This window comes from Dromiciops gliroides, chromosome 2 (genome assembly GCF_019393635.1).
Source record: "Dromiciops gliroides isolate mDroGli1 chromosome 2, mDroGli1.pri, whole genome shotgun sequence".
NCBI lineage: Eukaryota > Metazoa > Chordata > Mammalia > Microbiotheria > Microbiotheriidae > Dromiciops > Dromiciops gliroides.
This window is the reverse complement of record NC_057862.1, coordinates 107923364-107947072: the sequence shown is the minus strand read 5'-3', so window position 1 is coordinate 107947072 and position 23709 is coordinate 107923364. Positions and strand designations below refer to the sequence as shown.

The 23709-nt window shown below is 37.9% G+C and overlaps 1 protein-coding gene across 1 annotated transcript in view; it reads left to right on the top strand.

The window, feature by feature from the left end:
• CFAP58 (cilia and flagella associated protein 58) overlaps positions 1-19591 on the top strand; it is a 119864-nt gene extending 100273 nt beyond the window's left edge. Inside the window, exons 16-18 of the mRNA XM_043985746.1 lie at positions 11383-11502; positions 15267-15400; positions 19480-19591. Coding sequence (XP_043841681.1) covers positions 11383-11502; positions 15267-15400; positions 19480-19591 — 366 coding nt within the window. The remainder of the gene's footprint in view (positions 1-11382; positions 11503-15266; positions 15401-19479) is intronic.
• Positions 19592-23709: the final 4118 nt, after the last annotated feature.

The window sequence follows — 23709 nt, the reverse complement described above, 5'->3', positions numbered from 1 at the left end:
TTCCAAATTATATCCAAAGACTTGACTCCCTTCCCACCAAGTGCTAGTTTACATAAAGACCATCACACATATTAACTAATGAATCCATCCGTTTATCCAAGTGGATAGCAAATGGAAATCAGAGTTTAGACTATATAAGAGAAGACACAATGAATGAGCTCTTACTGGGAATGAGATATTTTAGCTCTATCAAGAGAGTCCCTGATCTCACCCAAGGGAAAATTGTCCTTTTTTTTTTGAGTGGCAAGCTGGAAAGAGGGATATGTTAGAGGCACTGGCTCCTCTACATGTTGGATTCTTCCCAGAGTCTTTCTTACCCTTTAAAGACCTTTCCTTGGATAAATCCTGGAATCATGTCTGTTTTCTTTCAAAATTGGAAGACAGAAAAAGAATCTCTCCTCTTCCAATTTCTTGCCAACTCTACCCCCCACACAGGCTTGAAGTTATGAATAATCATTCTCTTTACTAATAAGGAGAATCTTATGCCAGTGCCTAAGCTCAAACCCCAGGGTTACACCTCAGTATGTGATCACTAAAAATTTAATGAAATAATGTTCCTTGTTGCTTTTGGGTATATGATAAAACATACTCTGCCAACTCTTTTCTTTGCCTCTCCAAGGACCCATCCTTCCATTCAGCTGTAATTTCCCTATTCTGATTTCATTTATAGGAAGAATGTCAATTGACATGCTTTAGCTCCTTAAGCAATATGTCCACTTGTTGGTCATTGAACAAAGACCCCACATTAGAGTAGCAAGCATCAAATTACAGTTTAACCCTTTATTACCACTTTGCCTCTGTTACTGCAGAAATGAAAGGGGATGGCATAGTACTGAGTTCCATTTTTGTATTTTAATTTGTTTCACAGGTTACTATGGTAAAAAACATAACCATATAAAATGATGAACCTTGTTATATTTAGCAAGGGTGATCCTCAGATAATGGCCTTAGTCTGTTGCTAGGATCATACCCCCAAATGGAAAATGGAAAATAGAAATGATATCAACACCAATTATAATGTTTTTACACAGAAGTTTAATCATTATAAATTGATTGTCATGACACGAAGATCAAAAAGAATCCAGAAAGCACCTTAGTCAGTAAACAATTGTCTTAATTTCCAGGAGAAAGATGGCTGCCCAAGGCAATACAACATTAGGATATATGCTTCCTTGTAAAATCATACTAAGAAAGATGGACAATTATGAACGGCATTATCTGATAGAACAGAGAGAAGCAGTGTAGGATAAAATGAGTTTAAAGAAAGCTTTTTAAGACATCCAACTAAGTTATCCTAAGGAAATTTAAGGATGAAGATGCAAGGAAGACAACAAGCAGGAAAAACAGAAGTCACTTAACACTGTTTGCTTTAGTTTCCTCATCTGTAAAATGAGCTGGAGAAGGAAATGGCAAACCACTCCAGTATCTCTGCCAAGAAAACCCCAAATGGGGTTATGAAGAGTTGGACACAACTGAAATGACTGAACAACAACAGAGCTCCTTTAATGATTCCAAACTTCCCATGATAGCAAAGGCCCATGTTTTAATGTACTGAATTCTACTTTTTTTTGTGCTATGGCAAAGCTACTTGGAATTTAACATTTTCCAAAGAATTAAAAGTGAACATCACCCAGAGGGCAATGGAGAAGAACATAGTAGGTGTGATTAGATTGCAACATATAACCAAGGAGAAATTTTGAAGACCAGGAGTGAAATATGTCACCAAAGTATTATATGATAAAGGTGATATGGGTTGATCATGTGGTGAGGGAGATGAATGGCAAATGGAAAGCCTAAGTACTTCATTGGTACCCTTGTACCAATGTCAAGAGAAAGTAAGGAAGGACTCCAATATATTGGGTCAATATGTGTCCGTAAACATTTATTAAGCATCTACTATGTGCCCAGGCACTCTTCCAAGTTTGGGAATACAAATATGAAACAAAAGAAAGTCCTTGTCCTCCAGAAGCTTCTAAGTGAATTGGGGGAAACAATACTCAGAAAGAACGTCAAATGGAAAGGTTGGGGAGAAGGTACACACCATGGGGGCATGGTAGAGAAGTCCCAGAATAGTGCAGCAAAGTGAGAAATAAGAAATAAATCTCTTTAAAGGGAGGTTTGGGGTTTAAAGCTCTACCCTCTAATCAGAGGGCCAGAAGGTGATGAAGTTGAATACTAAGGCTCATGGGATCATATAGGATCAGGAGGAGGATCCCCTGTGGCAAACAGGAGCCACACAGGGAGGGCAGGGATCTAGTTTATTAGAGGAAGCTTCCAAATGAAAGAGATCACATATTACTTTAACAAGCCCTGAACTAAGTTCTAAGCCTGTGAACATTTTCAGCTCAAAGTTATATAATTATAGCAACTTGTACCCTATGGAGAACTCTACCAATTTTGTTAATTGATGGAAATTTCTATGGTTCTAATTGGAATATGATTTCTCAAAACTAATTTAGATTCCTAATTATGTTGCCATCACAAAAAGAGTCCTAAATTTGGGGTCAGGGACCAGATTCTAATACTAGCCCGCCACTTAATAGCAGTGTGACTTGGGGAAAATCACTTACTCTCTTTGGACCTCAGCTTTTTCTCATTTCTAAAAAAAGGTTGGACTAGATGACCATTAAGGTCTTCTTAATTCTAAATCTATGATTCTATAATCATATATAATATACAGATTCATGATAAAACATTATTATCAACAACAATTTATGAAACACTTATGTGCAGGCTACGATTTTGTGCCAAGTGCATATAAAGAAGGATCACATTTAGCCATTTTCTTCAGGAGTTTATAATCTGGGGAGACTGAAAAGATAAATAACAGTATAAATGACTGCAACTGGAATTTTACAATTAGAAAGACATTTTCTTGAAATTTGAAATAGTGCAGGGTCATAACCATGTTGGAACATTTGAGATTATTGCCCCATTTGTAGCTGCCTGGATTCCAGCTTGATGTTCTTCTTCTTATATAGATGCCTGTTTGTTACTTCACCATTGTGCTACCTTCCCTAGTAGTTCCTTACATTATTTTATGCCCCATATTTATTTCTTGGAGTCCATTAGCACAGAATTTCTACATATGTCCCTGATTCTGTGTAGTATTCTTTCAGGAAACACATTTCTTACCCATATCCTGTCTTCTTCATATTATGTTGATTTCATCAGTAAAGAGGAAATGCAGATGGTTCCTCATTCCCTAAGAAGGATGGTACCCAACATTTTACAAGGGGATCATTGACCCAGACACTTTAGGTGGATGGATAATCTTTGAGGATGAAAGACATCACCATTTCACCTGACTTGGCTGCAGTGATTACACCAATTTTTAGCCTGAACAAATGGATGATTGTGGGCCCAAGCTGAATCAACGCATTGGCATTTGTCAAACACAGATTCAGACTAAAATAGAATAAATTAGTTCCTCTTAGTCAGTTATTGCACAGAGTAAGTGAGCTGGGGAAACAGAGGGCTAAGGTGTACATTGAATGTGAACTAGCTTCTGCTTACAGATTAAGAAGCAAATGAAAAACCATAGAGTCAACAGACAGGGAATTTAATATGTTACTATGGTTTGGCTTGAAAGGAAACCTATGAGCAACCCAAGTTCTTGTTCTGAATTGTTCCCAGAATAGTTATAACTTTTATTTGCACAGACTGTTCTGAAGGCAGGTTTTGAAATTTTAGGTAGATAAAACATGAAGAGCTGAAATGTACGCAGTACTTAACTCTGCAGTTTCCTGTGCGGTTCCAGAATGGCACCGTGTAATGACAGTATTATTTGAGGCTAATAATGTAATTAATTTTTCACCACTGCATTGGGCCAGCATTGACAGTGTGTTAAACTGTCATCTGACATCATTCCATGGAGAGTCTCCCAGAAAAAAGAATCCTATAATCATGTCTGACAATTTCTCTGACAAAAAGAATGGGGATTCCTGGGAGGAGAACTTAATTACTGAGGATGAAGATAACATACTTGATGTTTGCAAAAACACTTCCCTACGATGAACTAAACTAGAATCATGGAATCGTAAACATTTTAAGCTGGACCTGGAGACCTTCAGTATTGATGTTAGTGTCTAACTTTTTTTTTCTAGTAGTAGCTATTCATAAAATCATTTGAAGAATGAGATGTGAGCCAAAGTAATATTAATATTCCTTGTGAATCAACAGTGAAAACAATAAATTCATAGATGCTAGCTTAAAGAAAAGAGTCTTTTGTTAGTGAGGAAAAATATAGTATTTATGATTTTTCTGGAATTTTTTTTTCATTGACATATGGTGCTTCTAACCCAGTGACAAATTAATTGACTAGGTTTAGAAAAAGATGGACTCTGCTTAATGAAGAAGGACAGGATATGCATTACAAGGCAGCTGGTTCTGCCAGTGCCGGCTTATGGAGACAATATACATCGGACAGCTAATGAGTCTCTGTTGCATAAGATAGATTCTCTTTATAATAGAATTGCACGCTTTGTCTCTAAATGGGGTTATTATACACGCCATTGCACAATGTTTGAAGAGCTTGGTTGGCCCTTGTAGAGGGTTAGGAGAGAAATAAATTGGAAAACAATTGTACATAAGACCTTCAATCCATCAACTACTCCATATTTATCCAAATTACTAGCCTACTCTCCTCAAATACAAATCTGTGTCATACTCAGGGCCAGCATGTTAATGCTGACAAGTCTTTGCTAGGGCTTTTTATTAGGAAGATGTTCTTCTTTAAGAGTGTACTTGAGGGCAGCTAGGTGGCACAGTGGATAGAGCACCAGCCCTGGAGTCAGTAGGACCTGAGTTCAAATCCGGCCTCAGATACTTGACACTTACTAGCTGTGTGACCCTGGGCAAGTCACTTAACCCCAATTGCCTCACTAAAAAAACAAAAACCCAAACAAACAAAACAAAAACAAAGAAAGGAGTGTACTTGAATTGAAACAAGTAGAAATTTGATAAAGGACTCTCTAATTCCAGAATTCTCTTTTCTACTTTTCTTCATGCATTTCATTGTCTTGGACCATAAACTATTATTTGGTTTCCTGACCATCATCTTCCTTGGAATATCTAACTCCCTGGGGGAGTTGTGGGCTTGAAATTAGTACAGATTGTACTATTGGAGTCTCATCTTGTGGATGGTTGGACCGAAAGATGAATCATTCATGGTTTGGTGTCAACTTGGAAAGAGGTTTCTAGTGGACTACCCCAAGGATATGTGCTTTGCCTTGTGCCATATAGTAGTTTTGTCAATGACTTGAATAGAAGCATAGATGACAGACATGAAATTTGCAGGTAACATAAAGCTTGGATGGCTAGCCAATACATCATATGATAGAATGAAGGTTCAGATAGATCTTTAAAGGCTAAAACATTGGGATGAACCTAACAAGAGTAAATACAAGAGGAATAAATGGAACATTTTACACTTTGATTCCAAGAATCAAATTTACAAGAACAAGATGGGGGAAACATGGCTAGGCAACAATTCTTCTGAAAAAGCTCCGAGTACTGTAAGGGACTCTAAGATTAATATGGTAGTCAGGAAAGCCAGGGTGATCTTAGGCTAAATTAAGAACTGTAGAGAGTACGAGGCTGGAGATGTTTGTGTGTATATTCACGTAGGTGTGGTAGATGGCTATATTTCCATTGTCTTCTTCCTGGTTACACCACAGCTGGAGCATTCTGCACATTTCCAAGCACCACAGTTTAGGGAAGTCATTGATAAGCTGGAGTGAAAGACCTTGCGTTCACATGAAATTTGAGTGAATAGACTAGGGATCTTTAACTTAGAAAAGACTTATGGGATGGGAATAAACATTGGATAGTTAGGTGGTGCAGTAGATAGAGTGCTGGGCCTGAAGTTAGGAAGACTCATCTTTGTGAATTCAAATCTGGCTTCAGATACTTATTGGCTATGTGACTCTGGGCAAGTCACTTAATTCTGTTGGCCTCAGTTTCCACATCTGCAAAATAAGCAGATAAGCAAATAAGCTTCTGGAGAAGGAAATGGGCAAACTACTCCAGTATCTTTGCCAAGAAAAATCCCAAATGGGGTCACAAAAGGTTGGACACAATTGAAAACAATCACATAACAAGAACAACATGTACTATATACTAAGAACTAGGCTAAGTGTGTTAGAAATATCTCATTTAGGGGCAGCTAGGTGGAGCAGTGGATAGAGCACGGGCCCTGGAGTCAGAAGGACCTGACTTCACATCCGGCCTTAGACACTTGACACTTACTAGCTGTGTGACCCTGGGCAAGTCACTTAACCCCAATTGCCTCACCAAAAAAAAATCTCATTTGGTCCCCACAACAACTCTGTGAAGTAGGTGCTATTATTATCACCCCCATTTTAGAGTTGAGGAAACTGAGGCAAAGAGAGGTTCAGTGATGTGAGGCAGTTAGTATCCAAGGCTGGATCTGAACATGGATCTTCCTGACTCTAAGCCCACAGCACTTTACGCTTTGCCACTTAGCTGGAGGGAGTGTGAGGGATGTCTTCAAATATTTGAAGGACTGTCCCGTTAAAGGAAGACTGGAATTGTTCTGCTTTGCTCTAGAGGACAGAACTAAGCAGAATAGATTTTTCAGAGAAGTTGATTTAAATGTGATATAAGGAAATATTTTCTAATAATGAGAGCTATGTCAAAGTAGAATGGTTGTCTTTAGAAGAAGTGGATTCTCCCTCATTGGAGGTCTTCAGTCAAATGACCACACCTCTCAGGTCCAGTGTAGAAAGGGATTCTGGTTCAAGTAGAGATCAGACCAGGTGGTCTCCAAGGATCCTTCTAGCTCTGACAAGCGAGGATTGAGATTTTCAGTTGGAAGCGTTTAGGTAGTTCTACTACTTGTTCTTTCCCATTCCTTCACTGTTCCTTTGCTTACTTGTTCTCTCTTATCCGTTTTAATATATTTTATGATTTTTAGAAGAAGGAAGTCTTAGAATAGGACTTGGGAACAAATTGGGAGAAACTTCCTATTTCTGTATGTGGAAATTATTCTTCCTTTTAGGAAACATTTGAAGGGCTCATTCCACTGTCAGGTTGAGATGTTATTTATGTTCAGTGTAGAGTAATTTGGAAGGTGAATATAGCTCATTTGCCTTGAGCAGTCATAGCTGTCAGTTCTTTCAAGTCTGTTGACATGAATTCAGTGAGGTCAGCTAGGAACTCTCTTACTACCTTCCTATGTCATTTGAGGTATTTTGGTGAGGCAGTTGGGGTTAAGTGACTTGCACATGGTCATACAGCTAGTAAGTGTTGTGTCTGAGGCCAGATTTGAACTCAGGTCCTCCTGACTCCAGGACCGGTGCTCTATCCACTGTGCCACCTAGTTGCCATGTCATTTGAGTTTTAGTATCTATCCTTGCAAATCCAAAGATCCTTTTCCTTGGCAGAAAAATAGAAGACAAAACAGAGTTGAATAGTTCTGCCTTCTCTTAACTGTCCTTTATCATTGTTTCATCTGCCTGGAGCAGTGATCTTATTCTTTTCTTTGATTGCCCCAACCTAGTTTAAAAGTCACATCTAGTTAAAAAGTATTTCTTAATCACTATGTGCCAAACACTGTGCTAAGTGCTGGGAACACAAATACAAGCAGAAAGATAGTCTCTTCCTTCAAGGAATTTACATTCTAGCTGGGGAAGACAATACACAAAAGGAACCTGGATGGAGGGGAGAGATAAAGGTACCTGGTAGGGGACATTGTGGAGAAATTCCTGGAGGAGAGTTAGGATTTCAGCCTGGAGAAGAATGAAGAAGACAGCTGGCCAGGTGTCCTCATTAAAATGGAGGCTTTTAGCCTCTTCTGGTTACTTCAGCATTCCTTGTGAACTTCTGATCATGTGGGGCGTTAGTGTTCCTTACCTTTCTACGGGATCATGCCTCTCTTTTGTATTTGACTTCTATTACCTGCCTTTCCTTTTATCTTCTATAGATGACTTTTAAAAATCTTAATTGGTCTGAATTGCCATGCTTTTACATTGACATATATATACATATATATTTAATCTTTTTAAAAATTTTTATTTTTAGTGAGGCAATTGGGGTTAAGTGACTTACCCAGGGTCACACAGCTAGTAAGTGTTAAGTGTCTGAGGCCAGATTTGAACTCAGGTACTCCTGACTCCAGGACCGGTGCTCTATCCACTGAACCACCTAGCTGCCCCCATATATATATATATATATATATATATATATATATATATTTAAAAAAACTTCCTTATTTTGTTTTTGCCTATTGTAATTGTTTCTGTTTGCTCCTTCACCATTTTGTTCTTCAGAACTTTCCATCCTTCCCTTGGCTCATTTCTTCTCCAAAAATTTAGACCCTGCATGCTACTTATTACTTCTCCCAACTCCTTTAAATACATTCTCAAGATCCATGGTGCATAGTAAATGGTCCTCAACTTTCCTTTCTTCTATCATGAATTTTAAGATGGAGAGGTTACTTCTCCTTAAAGTTATCATTCTTATTCCTTTAGCAACCAGTTTTTGTCTTGCAGGTGAGCATCCCTGGTCAAACCCTTCACCTTTTGAAGAATGAAATTATCCTTAAGGCCAGTCAAGAATTAAGGGGTCTCAGTTCATGTCCAGATAAGCTGACCTTTTTCTGCCCCAGGGGTATTCCTCAAATGGTTCTAATTTTTTCTTTCTCTACACCTCCTCCTTTTTGAATTTCATTTGCCCCCTATTATAGAGGACTCTTCCATCTGTACTTCTAATGATGACCTCTCTCCTGAGTGATAAACCTACATCTTCAGCTGCCTACAGGACCTCTCTTTTGGGATGGTCCATTAGCACTTCAAACTCAGTAGGTTCCAGAACAAACTCTCTTCCTTGAAAAAGCTATGTACTCTTTTTTGTTTTGTACCTCTCCTTAGGCTGTTTTCTAGGCTTATAATTTCCTCTTTCCTCTTCCCATTCTTTATCTAGTGAAGTTTAAACCTTCCTTTAAAGACTTACTCAGAATTCAGCTCTATCACAAAGCCTTGGTTGCCATCAACTCACCCCCTCAGAGCTCATGGAGTACTTTGTTTTGAAATTTCCCAATGCACTCTTTTTTTGTTGTTGTCGTTGGGACAATGAGGATTAAGTGACTTGCCCAAGGTCACACAGCTAGTAAGTGTCAAGTGTCTGAGGCTGGATTTGAACTCAGGTCCTCTTGAATCCAGGACTGGTGCTTTATCCACTGTATCACCTAGCTGCCCCCCACCCCAATCCACTCTTAATGTAATAATGTATCTTATAATAATTTGTTTTTGTCATATCCCCTGTAGCTTTTATGATGGTAACAATAACGGACATTTATGTACCACTTTGAAATATGGAAAATGCTTTACATTCATTTTCTTATTTGGACCTCACAACAATCCTGGGAGGTAGACTGTTGTTCAGTTATTTTTTTTTCCAGTTGTGTCTGATTCTTTGTGACCCCATGCTTGGCAAAGATACTGAAATATTTTGTCATTTCCTTCAGCTCATTTTACAAACAAATAACCTTCCCTGGGGTCATACAGCCAATAAGTATCTGATTCTGGATTTGAACTCAGGTCTTCCTGGCTCCAAGCCCAGCATTCTATCTACTTCTCTACTTTGTTGCCTTCTGGGAGGTAGGTAAAGCAGGTCTTATTTTCCCAGTTTTACAGATGAGGAAACTGAGGCTCAGAGTGATTTGTTCCAGATCATACAGATAGTAATGTATCATCTCAGATAGGTTTCAGATACAGGTTTTTCCTCAATGAGTCTACTACGATATCTCTATATAGCTTAGTAGCTACTAAAGTTAAGCTTTATGAGGACAGGGGCTATGTTTTCTCTAAATATCATCTTTTCCTTACCACTTTGCACCATTTTTATATACACAGTAAGTAGAGAGTAAATGTTTGTTGAGTGTTAATGAATGTTGAAGGTTCCTTTGTATATTTTGCTTGGCTTCCCTATTGCAGGGTCATCGAAACATTAGCCTGTGTGAAATATTCTGAGCTGGTGGGTAGAAGTTAGTATAATCAGCTCAAGATTATATTTGAACAAAAACAAGATTAGTTTCTTCTCCCTACTTTGGGATCCTTTCATTTCAGTCCCAGCTACTTCACATGCCAGAGAAAATGAGACAGATGAGAGGTACCAAAACAGTTAACTGGGTTTCTCTCCCTATTCCTTACCTGTTTAAGTGGAATCCTTAAGCTATTGCAGGAAGGTTTTTTTTTTCTTCCACTAAGGTAAGTTTTAAGTGGTTACATAAAAGAAACTCACCTCTTGATATTATTCTCATTGTTTGCTACTGACACTTACCATGAAGATCCTTTCAGAAAGTGAAACAGAGGGTGTTGTTATAGTACAGAAAACTGCCTAGCTCATAATTCTATTTGTTGCTATTCTCCACTTTGGTGTGGCCCATTTTCTTTCCATGCTATTGCTGGGACTATTTCTGAAATGTGACTACTTTTTAATATATATTCATCCAGAAGGTTCTGGGTGGCATGAATCTGAAATGGATTTATTCTGTGAAACTGATTTTAAGTAATGTACACACTTCCTAGTAAATGGAGCTGTAGTGCTTATAATAAAGTTTCCATAATGCGTCAGGGGAAGATAGAAACTACAACAAATGATAACAATTGCCAGTTAATGAATTTCCCTTTAGCTACATTTTTATTGACTGTTTTATGTTCTCTGGCAAACCGGGTTAGCTGATGACAGTACTTGGAATACTTGCTTCTTGGTAAAAATTAGTTTCTCATTTGACTGGATGTCTCTTTTAATGAGAGTCTTTTTTACCTATCATGTTTTTTCATCGTAGTTACCTCAAGGAAATAAATACAGAAACTGATGAGTGGAAACACTTGTCTTTATCAGTATTTGCCCAAATTTTGAAATGGTACCTAATGTTTGGAAGGCTGTGGAAGTGAATTTTTGTCTTTTACATAATACCTTCAATTTAAAGATCTGAAAGTAAATTTTAGGCAATTAGGTCTCACAGCACCCATTGGCATTGTATTTTGGAAATTGAAGAAACCCAGGAACAAGGGGTTAGTGAAGGAAGTCTGGAGTATCCTTATCATGGTATTGAGATGAACTATTGCTTGGCCATCAGCAGCACAGCTCTGACCTTAGATTTTAGTGTGGAGAAGACTCAGAAGTTGGGGCAAGCATCACTGAATTTTGTCTCTTTCAAAAAAGCCGTGGTCTTGGAAACAAGCAACCTGAGTTTAAATGCCAGGGCTGGTGCTCATTAGTTAAAGGACCATGGGGATATCATTCAATTTCTCTAGGGCTTGGTTTAAGCATTCAAAAAATGAGAGGAGGTGACCTGGATAAACCCTAACATCTCTTATAGCATGAAAGTCTATGATTCTCTAATATCTCCTGCAGGAAAAGGAGAAACTGTATGTGGAACTGAAGCACATCTTGGCTCGGCAGCCTGGGCCTGAAGCAGCTGAGCAACTGCAACTCTACAGGCACACGCTAAGAGAGAAAACCAAACAACTAAAAGTGAGTTGAAGGTTCTGGCTACTTACTATCCAAAGGGAGGTCCTTCCGGATCATGGAAGACACATCCTTGTTTCTTGATAAGAGGCTGTCATTCTGAACATCATTTTGTTCTTAGGGTAATAGTTTTCTTATAGGAAAATCAGGGGAGAGGCATACCTGACTGCTCCCCTCCTCAACTCTTGGATGCTCAGACTGAGTTCAAGGGTCCCCACTTCTAGAAGGAGCCAGGTGGGCAAAAAGGTAGAGAACTAGGGTTGGAGCATGAAGGGCTAAGAAATTTTATATGGATGATTTAGAAATAATTAGAGACCTTTGTTGGGGGGAGGAAAGATGCTTTGATTTCATCGACAGACAAAATCAGACTACCTTCCCAAATCAGGATGGGAAAAATGTCCAAATTGCCATTGTGGTAGGAACAGTTTTCAAGGGTTCTGGTTTCTGTAATTCCCTTCTGTCTCCTGGAAATATGCAAAAAAAAGCACAAATTCCCCACAGTCCCCCAGGGTTATACCCTTTCATTAATATGATGAATAGGTAAGGAAAGAAAGCTAAGCTTAAATTAAGCAGAATTGGGTCTCACCCAAAGTCTTGCTACCCTGGAGCTCTTTCCTTGGTACAAGAATTGTACATTTTTTGCAATGTCAGTCTACATTTCCGATTCATTTTTCTGTTTGCGGTCTTGGCCCCTCTTTCCCTCTCCCTGCCTCCCATATAGATTTTCCCATTATATATATATATATATATATATATATTTTTTTTTTTTTTTAGTGAGGCAATTGGGGTTAAGTGACTTGCCCAGGGTCACACAGCTAGTGTCAAGTGTCTGAGGCCGGATTTGAACTCAGGTACTCCTGAATCCAGGGCCGGTGCTTTAACCACTGCGCCATCTAGCTGCCCCTTTCCCATTATATTTTGAACATGATCTTACTAAATACTTAGATGTTGTTGCTATAGTAGGAAAGACTCATGAGAAACATCTGGAATATGTCATGAATACCATCAAAATAATAGCATATATTAAATATAAGTCTATAACAAATATTTGTTGATTTCCTGCCACATTCAAGGTCCTGTGTTAGACACTACAGAGGACATGAAGAAAAGTTAGATGCAGCGGCCCTTGCCACTAGACAGCTTACAGTCTAGTACCATAGTCCTTATTCCTGAGTTCAATGGCCTTCTCTGGATGGGGAAAACAGATGTCATTTTACAAGTATTCTTTGAAGAATATGATTTTATATCTTTTTTTTCTTAAAAAAACTGGCAAAACATATGTCTAACTACAACATTAATTTACAACACACTGTTGTAAATACTTATCACTATCATTATCTCTAGAGGTAGCATGTTCCCTTTCACTAGAGATATTTGGAGGGTGGGAGGGAGGTCCTGGTTAAATTATAGAGGGGATTATTGGTCAGTTATAGGTTGGACTAGTTGAGATTCTGTGATTCTCACAGTATTGAGTCACAATTAGAATTTTGCATGTTTTGATTTCTTGGTAAATTTTTTTTTAAACATTCAAGTCTTTCAAACAAGTTAACAAATAACATTTTCTTTTTACAGTAAAGTTGTACCAGGTTAGGTGAACATTGCTGTAGATGGAAGATTGCTTTTTAGATAGTCATACATTAACCCTGCATCATGCTGAGCGGCTCATAGAATCTTCAGGACTATGTTTAACCCTTCAGCTAAGAAAATCCAGATCCTTGATATGAGAAAGTGTAGTTGATGGTACATGGAAGAAGTTCAGAGGTCAATTTTAATGAGCATTTCAGTTGATTTTTGCCTGTATTCTCTTCCCCAATCTGTTATTTATGGGTTGAAAACAGGATCTATGTTTCTTAGAGTTCATCTGTTGTGGCAGATTTTCCCCTAACTGGAAATCATATTCTTCTGTTGGCATCACCATAGTCATAATCATTTCCATCGCAATTAAGGGGAAAGGGTTCAGAAGCAGATGAACATTTAAGAGGCGAAGATCCTCTTTTCATGCAAATCTTGGAAATAAAGAATAAGGAAATGGAAATACAGAATAAATCACAGTCCCCGTAAATAGAATGGAAGGCAATCTCTGCATCTTTGGGAGACCGGGGAGCTGATTTTAACCCTGAGATCTTATATGTAATGCATGGCTCACTATCTCAGGGAAACAAATACTGTGTTTGGCCTGTTGGTGACCAGAGAAGCATCTATTTTCCACATTTAACTGAAGTATATAATCACATTTCATGTTGCAGTTTCTTACAATATGAGTGAGTCTCTTAAAGTACATGCTATACCTTTTGCATCTTTAGAGTTAAGTTTTCCTGTTCCTGGTAAAATGAGAATTTGTGAATGGCTCCAGAAAATTTAAGGAAGGGGTACATAACAGCATGAACCATGATCCATTGTGGACTTGCAAAATGAATACCCATGGTGTTAGCAGTGTGGTGATTAAAGGGATTAGGATGATTCTGGAATCATTTTTTCACCCCAAAGCTCTGGAATCAAACTCCTTAGTGATTTTTTCATGATTGTCTTAAGAAAAGCTTTTAAAACAAATTAAAATTTTAAAAATTCCCCCTCTTTTTGAAGTATCTTTAGCATATTTTTTTAGAATAGGTTTAGAACAGTGGTGTCAAACTCAAATAGAAATGGGGAACACTAAACCACACATAAAGATCCCTAAAGGCAAATATTAATTTGTTTTTTTGTTTTCTGTTTAGAATTTTATTTTCCAAATTACATGTAAAAGCAAATTTTGACATCAATTTTTAAAAACTTTGTGTTCCAACTTCTCTTCCTCCCTCCCTTCCCACCCCCCACCCCCAAGAACTCAAGCAATTCAATATAAGTTATACATGAAGAGTCATAGAAAACATCTCCACATTAGCTAGGTTGTGAGAGAAAACAGATAAAAACAAAAGTTCAGATTAAGGAACTGTCAAAAAATATATTCCAATCTGTTTTCAGATACCATCAGTTTTTTTCTCTGTATATGGATTGCAATTTTCATAAGCCCTTCAGAGTTATATTGGATCATTGCATTGCAGAAAATAACCACATGCTTCCTATCAGATCATCTTACACTATTGCAGCCCAGCACGACCCCCTCTAATCTGTCTGGCTGGAAAATAACCTCAGCCTGTCTTTTTTGTGGGTTTTGCTGTTCCAGGGGTTGTTTTATTGCTCTTTTGGGGGTAATTGTGTCAGGAGCTCTGTGTGTTAATGTCTTTCTGGCAAATATTAATTTAGAAAAATAATGTATTAATATTATCTCTATTTTCTTGCATTTTTATTTTTTCTGTTAAAAATCTCCCAATTACATTTTAATCTGGTTTAGGCTAACTAAGGAGTTGTAGGCTTCATGGGCCTTATGTTTGGCATGTCTGCGTAGAGTATAAGATACTTTATTTCAAGAAAGTATATATATTTGTGTGTGTGTGTATACCCACATACACATATATACATACACACATTTATATATATATATATATATATATTTGGCCTAATGAATGTTATTTCATATTAGGCATGATAAGTTAGAGAATGACATTTCATTTTTAGGTATATTCCTCTCTTTTTATCCTTCAACCCTTAGTAAGGTCTTTGGTTCATTTATTAACTTATAATTGTTTATTTGTTTATCATGTGCTTGGGCAGTGGTCCATTTAGACTTCTTTTCTGCACTACTGAATGTTAACGTAAGCCTCTAGCTCTACCAGGGAAAGGAAGCCATCTCAATGTATCTTATGTTACTGCCACTTTCTTTGGGATGTTAGGTTTTGTCTTCAGAACTGAATATGTATGAGTCACAGAGCCAGGAGTACAAGTATGAGATTGAAAGACTTGGCAATGAACTCCTCAATGTGAAGAAGAAATACCTCACTCAGAAACGCAAGGAACAAAATCAAAAGTAAGAGTTGTGATTTTTTTTTCTATTTCATGTTCTGCATATATGAAAACACAGTACACACACCCAGAAAACTGCAAATTGTCCCTGTGGGGCAAAGAACCTCTGTGGGTAAAATGAGACACAGAGAGCAGATGATAGTTCCAAGGTTACCTATCAAACTTAATTTTAAAGCTGGGTTAAATGTTCAGACTTTAGTCTAGGACTCTGATGCACTAATGTCTACTACTAATTGGTAAACATCTAGATAGATGGAAGAATACATGATGAAATATTTTGGTTTGCTTTGGGAGTTTATGGATCACTTCTTGCATGTATGATTCAAAATCAGTATGGCTCTGCTCAATTGCATTCACATTTAAGACTCCAGGTATTTCTAGTGACCAGATAAGCAAAACAGCGATTAATTAAGGACCTTAGTTAACCTATACACTATGATAATGCAGCTTTTATGCTTAGAATCAACAATTGTTGACCCGCTAATGAATTTCCTTAAGTTTTAGGATCAATGTTTTTAGCTAATGCCATGTCTGGGGACATCCATCCCTGAAAGATAAACAATCCTCTATAAAATAACTTTGGTATTTGTTATGGAGAGTCCCTCTTAAGTTTCCAAGTTCTCCTTTCCTTTCAGGAATACAATTTTGAGTTTCCTTATGTTTAAATAGCTTGTTATTATTTTGTTATTATCATTAGCCAGGTCCTGGGGTTTTAAGGTTAGCAGATTTCAATCTTGATTGGTTACTCTAGAATGCCATTTAGACTGTCAGAACGATGCAAATGTTTCCATGTGCAAAGTGCTTTGCAAATCTTAAAGCACCATATAAAATGCTAGCTATTATTATTATGCTCATTCCGATTGCCTGGTGGGTTTTGAGTTTGGATAATTCAATTGGGTGATGATTTGCATGGGCCAATGAATGATCCAGATGTTTTTGAGGCATTTGCCTGTGTTCTCATTACTTCATAGGCAAAGTTCAGCCTAACTGATATATTTAGCCCTCCTTGAAAAATCTCTATTTTTAAAACTTTGGATGCCTATCCCTCAGTGGGACAGAACATTGCTAATGATATAGGTGGTACCAGTTACATGCTTTCCTCAACGAAGTGTAATTGCACAAAGATAACCTTTCAGATGTAATGCTCCAATTAGCATAAGAGGCAGCTTTGTGCCATGGAAAGATTGCTGGATCTAGAGTCACAGAAGTTTCCTCTATGGCGCCTTTGCCATATCCTATCTCTCTGATAATGGCCAACTCTCTTCATTTCTCTGGGCTATAGTAGTCTCATCTCTAAAATGAGGATATGGGCCTAGATGGCTTTTAAAGTTCTTTCCAATTCTAAATTAACAACCCTACACCTTTTTTTACTTGGTCTGTGGTTTTATCTACTTAATGCCCCAAACTGACTTGCCTGGATTTTTTTTTTTTTGGTAGACCAAAACCTATTACCTTTTTTTTTTTGGTGAGACAATTGGGGTTAAGTGACTTTCCCAGGGTCACACAGCTAGTAAGTGTCAAGTGTCTGAGACTGGATTTGAACTCAGGTCCTCCTGAATCCAGGGCCAGTGCTCTATCCACTACACCACCTAGCTGCCCCCAAATCGATTACTTTTAAAGTAGAATTAATTTGCTTTCCTCAGAAAAGTCATTCAAACTGTGACGAGTAAAACTAAATGTGTAGTCACCTTATTCCTGTTCCCAGTGTAGGGAAAACTAGCTAGGGTTTACTTATAAATTAGAAGTTTTAACACCAAGTTTTGGCATTAAGCATTTATTAAAGAGTAAAGAGAGAACATGTAGAGTTCAGAAAGGTAGGAAAGCCTATCTACCTTAGAGGAGAGATCAGAGTTAAGCCTGGCTTCCTTCTTTTCCCAAGTCTTCTGCCACCACCAGCTTATTCCAGCAACAGAGAGAGAGAGAGAGAGAGAGAAAACAGTCGTTCCTGAGTCCCCTGGAAGAGGCAGTGCTTACACACTGCTTCAAGCTGATTGGTTAGCATCACCCAAATCCATTGGTTCACTGGACTTGAGGGTGGTATTGTGTTGAGTTCAAAGTCCTCAGCTTCTGAGAACAATACCCTCTTGAGGGCTGGCGAGGTGTGGCTTTAATTGAATTAGTTTTAAGTGGATTAATCATCAAAGTCAGCCACTATCAGTCAATCTAATCAGTCCAAATCAATCTGGGGCCTTTGGGTGTTTAACAAATCCCATTATTTTCTTACAGACCTGAGGGGTGACCACCTTCTGTCTCCTTTATCCCTGCCAGGGTCTGTTATTCAGTCCATTCTTATTTGAACTTTCTCAGTCATTACAAAACTAAAGGGAAGATTTCAGTGACCTGTCACTCTAATTGTCTTCAACTTCCATGATGGTTTTCCTCTAGAGTCCTTTGCTTTCCTGTAATAATCAGCTATCTACAATTTTGTTAGTCTTTAGTTGAGTGATTCCCCTTGCTTTGAGGTCTATATTTCAGGGAAAAAAAAAAGACAAATGGGAATGGTGGGTTTTAGGACAGAAACAAAAGATTTAAAGAAAACTATGATGAGGCAAGATTTAAAATGTTAGGAAATGTTTAGACTAGAGAAAAAAATTACTGAAAAGGATCAAAATTGCACATTAAAATATGCTATAAATGGGGTTTCGTTATTAATATTAGTCAGCTATGATGAAGCCCAAGATTATTAAGCTAACATTTCTTCTTTGGGGGAAATTTAAATAAGTTGGGGCTGGGGGGAAGGTGGAAAGGAGGGTGACATGCATATTTATCAGTAATCAATCAAATGTGTTGCCAGTTCATGTAAGGGATTCATCCTTGCTGGGGACATTTAAAGGTAAAGATTTTTGCCCAGGTATTGGGGATGGTTTCATAATAATGAAATCAGCTCTGCTAGGAGACAGCTGGATTGATTAGCTAATGATCTACAGGTTCTTTCCCCTCCATCCCCCACCCCCATCACCCAAGGAATGATTTTGAATTACATCTCCTACTCTTCTGATCCTCCAGGATATTATTTTTTGGCTCCCCTCTCCCAGTTCATCTTATCAATTTTATCTCTTCTCATTCTTCTTCACTCACTAGTTTTCTTAGTTATTCTTCCCATCTTCCTTAATTCCCAACACAAATCCCCTTTAGGATGTACTTGTATTATCAATCTGACTTTTTTACAATTCAGCATTCCCTTAAAGAAATACATTTGTGTTTCTCAAAGTGGAATTACTTAAAAAAATTCCTAAGAGGATTTGCTGATGTTATGAATTGGGTTTTCTGGAAGTGTTTTCTTTTTGAGCTATAATTTAAGGGAATTTGGTGACAAAAAAGGAACAATAATATGTTAGAGTCTATGCATATATAAGTTCTCCTCACTGTCCTCACTCTCCCTCACCAACCAGGAGATCTCTGTAGCCCCTTAGAACAACTTAAGATTTCTTTTGTTTTCTTCTCTTTTCTTTCTGATAAAATTGTTATCTTCATTTTTCTTTCTGATAAAATTGTTTTCTTCTTTTCTTTTCATTCTAAGGAAATTGTCTAGTGAGCTTATTTTTCTCTTTGTATTTTTCACAAAGTTCTAGTAATAATTGCTGTATCTCAATGCTTTTAGAAAATTAGTCTTTCACGAATGTATAGGTCTGATATAAATTCTTACTTCTGTACATGTGAAAGAAGTTTTTCTGGTACTTTTTTCTGAATTGAAAAGTAGTTGACACATGATGAATTTGGTTATAATTCCTTGAAGAGGAAATAAATTCTCTAATTGATCCTTTGAAAATAAACAAGTATTTCATAAAACTGAAAGATCATTAGAAGTTGGGAGCCAGTAAAGTTCGCAGCATTATAGTTATAATGAGGTGCTCTATTCATATTTAAGCTCACATTAGGAAGCTACTTAATTGTAGCTTTTTGGTATTACAAATGTTATCAGTAGTCACCTAATTAGGTTTAAGTCACCTAGTCTAAAACTGGAAGCTTTAATCAGCCCATTTAAAATGGATAAATGATTATACCAAAGAAACTCTTGTAGTATCAAACTTTCAAGAGGAGAAAGATGATAAATCAACTAACTTTTTTTCCCCCTTTTTAAAGGAATAAAGAATGCCTCTCCATGATAGAAAATACCTATCCAACGACCAGACCCGGCCCTCGATATACTGGTGGAGGATTCCCTATCAATAAGACAACCAAGGCAGTGGCTTAAAATTTGGAGCAACTAGCAGTGCCCAATTGATTGATCAATTACATTTGCTCAGAATTGTTTGGAAGGCATGTTTTTTAATGTCATGTGGATGAGGAATTTCCACTCAATTCATTACTTGGATTCCAGGAAGCAAAATGACTCAATGTCAGAATCTGCAGTCACAGACATTAACAGAGATGAAGTTTGGGTTGGTCCGTGTGGATACAAACAGATTGTACTTAGATCTATTCAATTAAGCTGGCCCACTGTTGGAGCCAAATCTTTGGCTATTTCCATCTGACTGACTTGAAATGTACCAAATCTAGACACTCCATGTGGAAAAGCTTTGGAGTTTAATTTTTGTTTTTAGCTAATATGATACTTTTGATGTTTTGTATTTTTAGAAATGTTTTTGAAATCTAGTGCATATCATCCAGCCTTCTAAATAAAAACTACCCTTTTTTATCCTCTGCTAACAAGTCATAAGACAAAGTAATTGCATGAGATGCTGAAGAAGGTAGAACTCTCAATGTTTTAAAAACTAGTATTTTGAAAATAATTTCTACATGGAAGCTATCTCCAGGCCTGAGAAACGAAAACTATTCCCGAAGAGACTAACAATATATTATTTTAAAAAATACGAAACTTTAGCAGAGATTTTGATCTTTGCTTTGTTAGAATATACAATAAGATATTAAAGCTAATGTATGAAACCTTCAAAATAAGGATTTAATTTAGTAACCTAGTAAAAATATTCTAGGGATCTGTTTTACCCCTTATTCTAGGAGGCTGAGTTATAGATTCCAATGCATGTTTTTCTCTTTGAGCTAATAATTATTAAGGCTTCAGTTTAGAGTTCTCTCTCATTAATAGAATGATCTGCTCATTCAGCAATACTGTTTGAAGGCATTTGTTTTATCTTTTGGGGCATCCTTCTCTTTTTCTTGTTTTCTTTGATAATCCTAACTAACTCAATTTCTAAACTTTACCATGACCAAAGAACAGCTTTTTGATGACTGATAATAATAAGCAGTTTATAAAAAAGTTTACTGTTGTTAAAGAATCATGATCCAGATGGTGGGAAAGAGGGGCAACATCGCTAAAGGTAATACTAGAAGGCAAACTGTCGGGAAAAGTTGGATGGGTGTTTTGTTTATGCCATAATTTTATCAAGGACACATTATATTAACAAGTAGGAGATGGTAGGGGAACTCTTTATAATTCAGTTTTGTCTCTCATCTTTGCATGAAATGTTGCAGTGGGATGTCAGTTGTTAGCCAATTGTATGGAATTAATTGCAGGACAGAGGAGAGAATGAATTTGCCTCTGATTCTTCCCAATTTTCTCAATCTAAACAATAATCTCCAGAGACTACTCCCTTCCTTCCTTCCCTCCCTTCTTTCCTTCCCTTCCTCCCTCCCTCCCTCCCTCTCTCCCTCCCTCCCTCTCTCCCTCCCTCCCTTTCTTCCCTTCCTCCCTTTCTTCCCTTCCTCCCTTCCTTCCCTTCCTCCCTTCCTCCCTCTCTCCCTCCCTCCCTTCCTTCCCTCTCTCTCTCCCTCCCTCCCTCTCTCCCTCCCTCCCTTTCTTCCCTCCCTCCCTCCCTTTCTTCCCTCCCTCCCTCCTTTTCTTCCCTCCCTCCCTCTCTCCCTTTCTCCCTTCCTTCCCTCCCTCTCTCCCTCCCTCTCTCCCTCCCTCCCTCCCTTCCTTCCTTCCTTCCTTCCTTCCTTCCTTCCTTCCTTCCTTCCTTCCTTCCTTCCTTCCTTCCTTCCTTCCTTCCTTCCTTCCTTCCTTCCTTCCTTCCTTCCTTCCTTCCTTCCTCCCTTCCTCCCTTCCTCCCTTCCTCCCTTCCTCCCTTCCTCCCTCCCTCCCTCCCTCCCTCCCTCCCTCCCTCCCTCCCTCCCTCCCTTCCTTCCTTCCTTCCTTCCTTCCTTCCTTCCTTCCTTCCTTCCTTCCTTCCTTCCTTCCTTCCTTCCTTCCCTCCCTCCCTCCCTCCCTCCCTCCCTCCCTCCCTCCCTCCCTCCCTCCCTTCCTTCCTTCCTTCCTTCCTTCCTTCCTTCCTTCCTTCCTTCCTTCCTTCCTTCCTTCCTTCCTTCCTTCCTTCCTTCCTTCCCTCTCTCCTTCCCTCTCTCCTTCCCTCCCTCCCTCTCTCCTTTCCTTCCTTCCTTCCTTCCTTTTTAAATAATATTTTCATTCAGAGCCATCCAAATTCTCTTCAGGTAAATGAATCTGCTTCTTAAGTATTTGAGGTTCATTTAAATTATTTGGAGAAAATATTAGGTATGTCAGGGAATTTCTAGAGTGTAGATTTGTATTGACTTTTTCTCTGTCCTGGAGCAACTGTATCTGTTGACACACCAAACATGTGGACATACGATTGTTTATCTAATTCAAGGAGCTTACTTAAGGCTTTGAAATGACAGCCTAGAGATCACTATGCAACACGTTATTGTTATAATACCAGATAAAATGTTATTCCTAATGGGGATGATGAATCAAATGGGTAAATGGCTGTAAAATGACTAGATAAAAAAACTGAATTTGGTCATGTAACTTTATAATTGAATACCTCATAGAAATGTAATAATGGGGATGTGACAATAGCTATTTGTATAATTTTCATAGAATTGCAACCTCAGAGACTGGTAGATAGCAGGTTAAGTTGCTTTTACCTCTGGTAGTCAGTTTGGAATCTTTATTAAGTTACCAATAGAAATGAACTTGGATGTCTCAATGGGAAAGGTATTTCTACATATCTCTACAGAATGGAGCCTAGCTCTCAGCCTCTGACATTAATAAAGGTTCTGTAAATGAAGACTGAAGGAGTCTTGGGAAGCCAACACAGTAGCAGATTGTGCTACTACTGGTTGAATACAACCTATTTCCCCCCATTCAGTGGCATAAAATCCATGTTCAAATGAAAAGACTAGATCTCAGGGGAAAGGTTATTTTAGCCTTACATTACCATCAGCCACATTGGTCATCAGATACATGGAACATTCTAGTAGCTTGATAGACTGTCCCTTGGAGATACTTCCATATCCCCAAATGCCACTATGAACTATTCAAAATACTGAGCTTTGCAAATAAGCAAAGATCATTGTAAAGTCATAGTGGTGCCTTCATGGTATTTGTAAATGTGAACTGCTTCAAAAAGAAACATTAGGAAATTATATAGGAGTTTGATCTTCTAAAAGAAGTTGGACTGCAGTGTTATTGGTTGAATCCCAGCTGAACTGATGGTAAGCTAAGGGATACTTCCATTCTTGTTGGAAATGAACATGAGAAGATCAAATCCCTGGGTATTATTTGTCCATCCTAGCTTCTCTGAGACAGTTGTTCTAGTGAGGTTTTTATTTCTCTTAATTCTGAAGTATTGTTCAGAGCAAAGTTTTGTTGCAGTATGTGCAACAATATCCAGTAGTAGACATGCCAAGAGGACGTGTCAGTAACTCCACTTATCATAGGTTAATAATTTAGCTGTAAAATGTTTGTTGATTAATATCATTCCATTTCTTCACTTTCCAAAGTTTGGTCTAAGGTAAAACTTTAATTAAAAAATACTCTTTGCATGTATTTAGCATTGGTGGCATGAAAGATCTGGGGACTATTTGGCCCATGTCACCTCTCCCAGTGGCTTAAAACAGATTAATTTTGTAAAGATAGTCCTGGAATTAGGGAGTGAGGAACTTGATTTCCTGTAAGAATTTATGGATATTTCGTAAATGAGGCTTAAAAAAATCTGTATTTTTCTCCATTTCTTTCCTAGTTGAAAGTGAGTGAGCATTTTCTGTTTTAATGCCCTTCATTTCTCTGATTCAGATGCAAAATTTAACTGTTTTGAGAGATATCATAGTGGAGTGAGAAGAAAAGTGGGTTTAAGGTCAAATCCTGGGTTCAGAGCCTGTCTTTCATACTTAATATCTGTGTACTTTGAGCAAAGCACTTTCCCTTGCTGGGTCTCAGTTTCCTTCTTTCTAAAATGAAGGAGTTGGAATGGATGACTTCTAAGTTCCTTCCAGTTCTTAATTCTATAAGCCTAACAACACTTTCTCATTTCAGTAACATTCAGGTGTTCCATTATATTTTTGAAGGTTTTCATGTTTTTATAGCAATACAAAATGTGGTATTTATATGGTGCT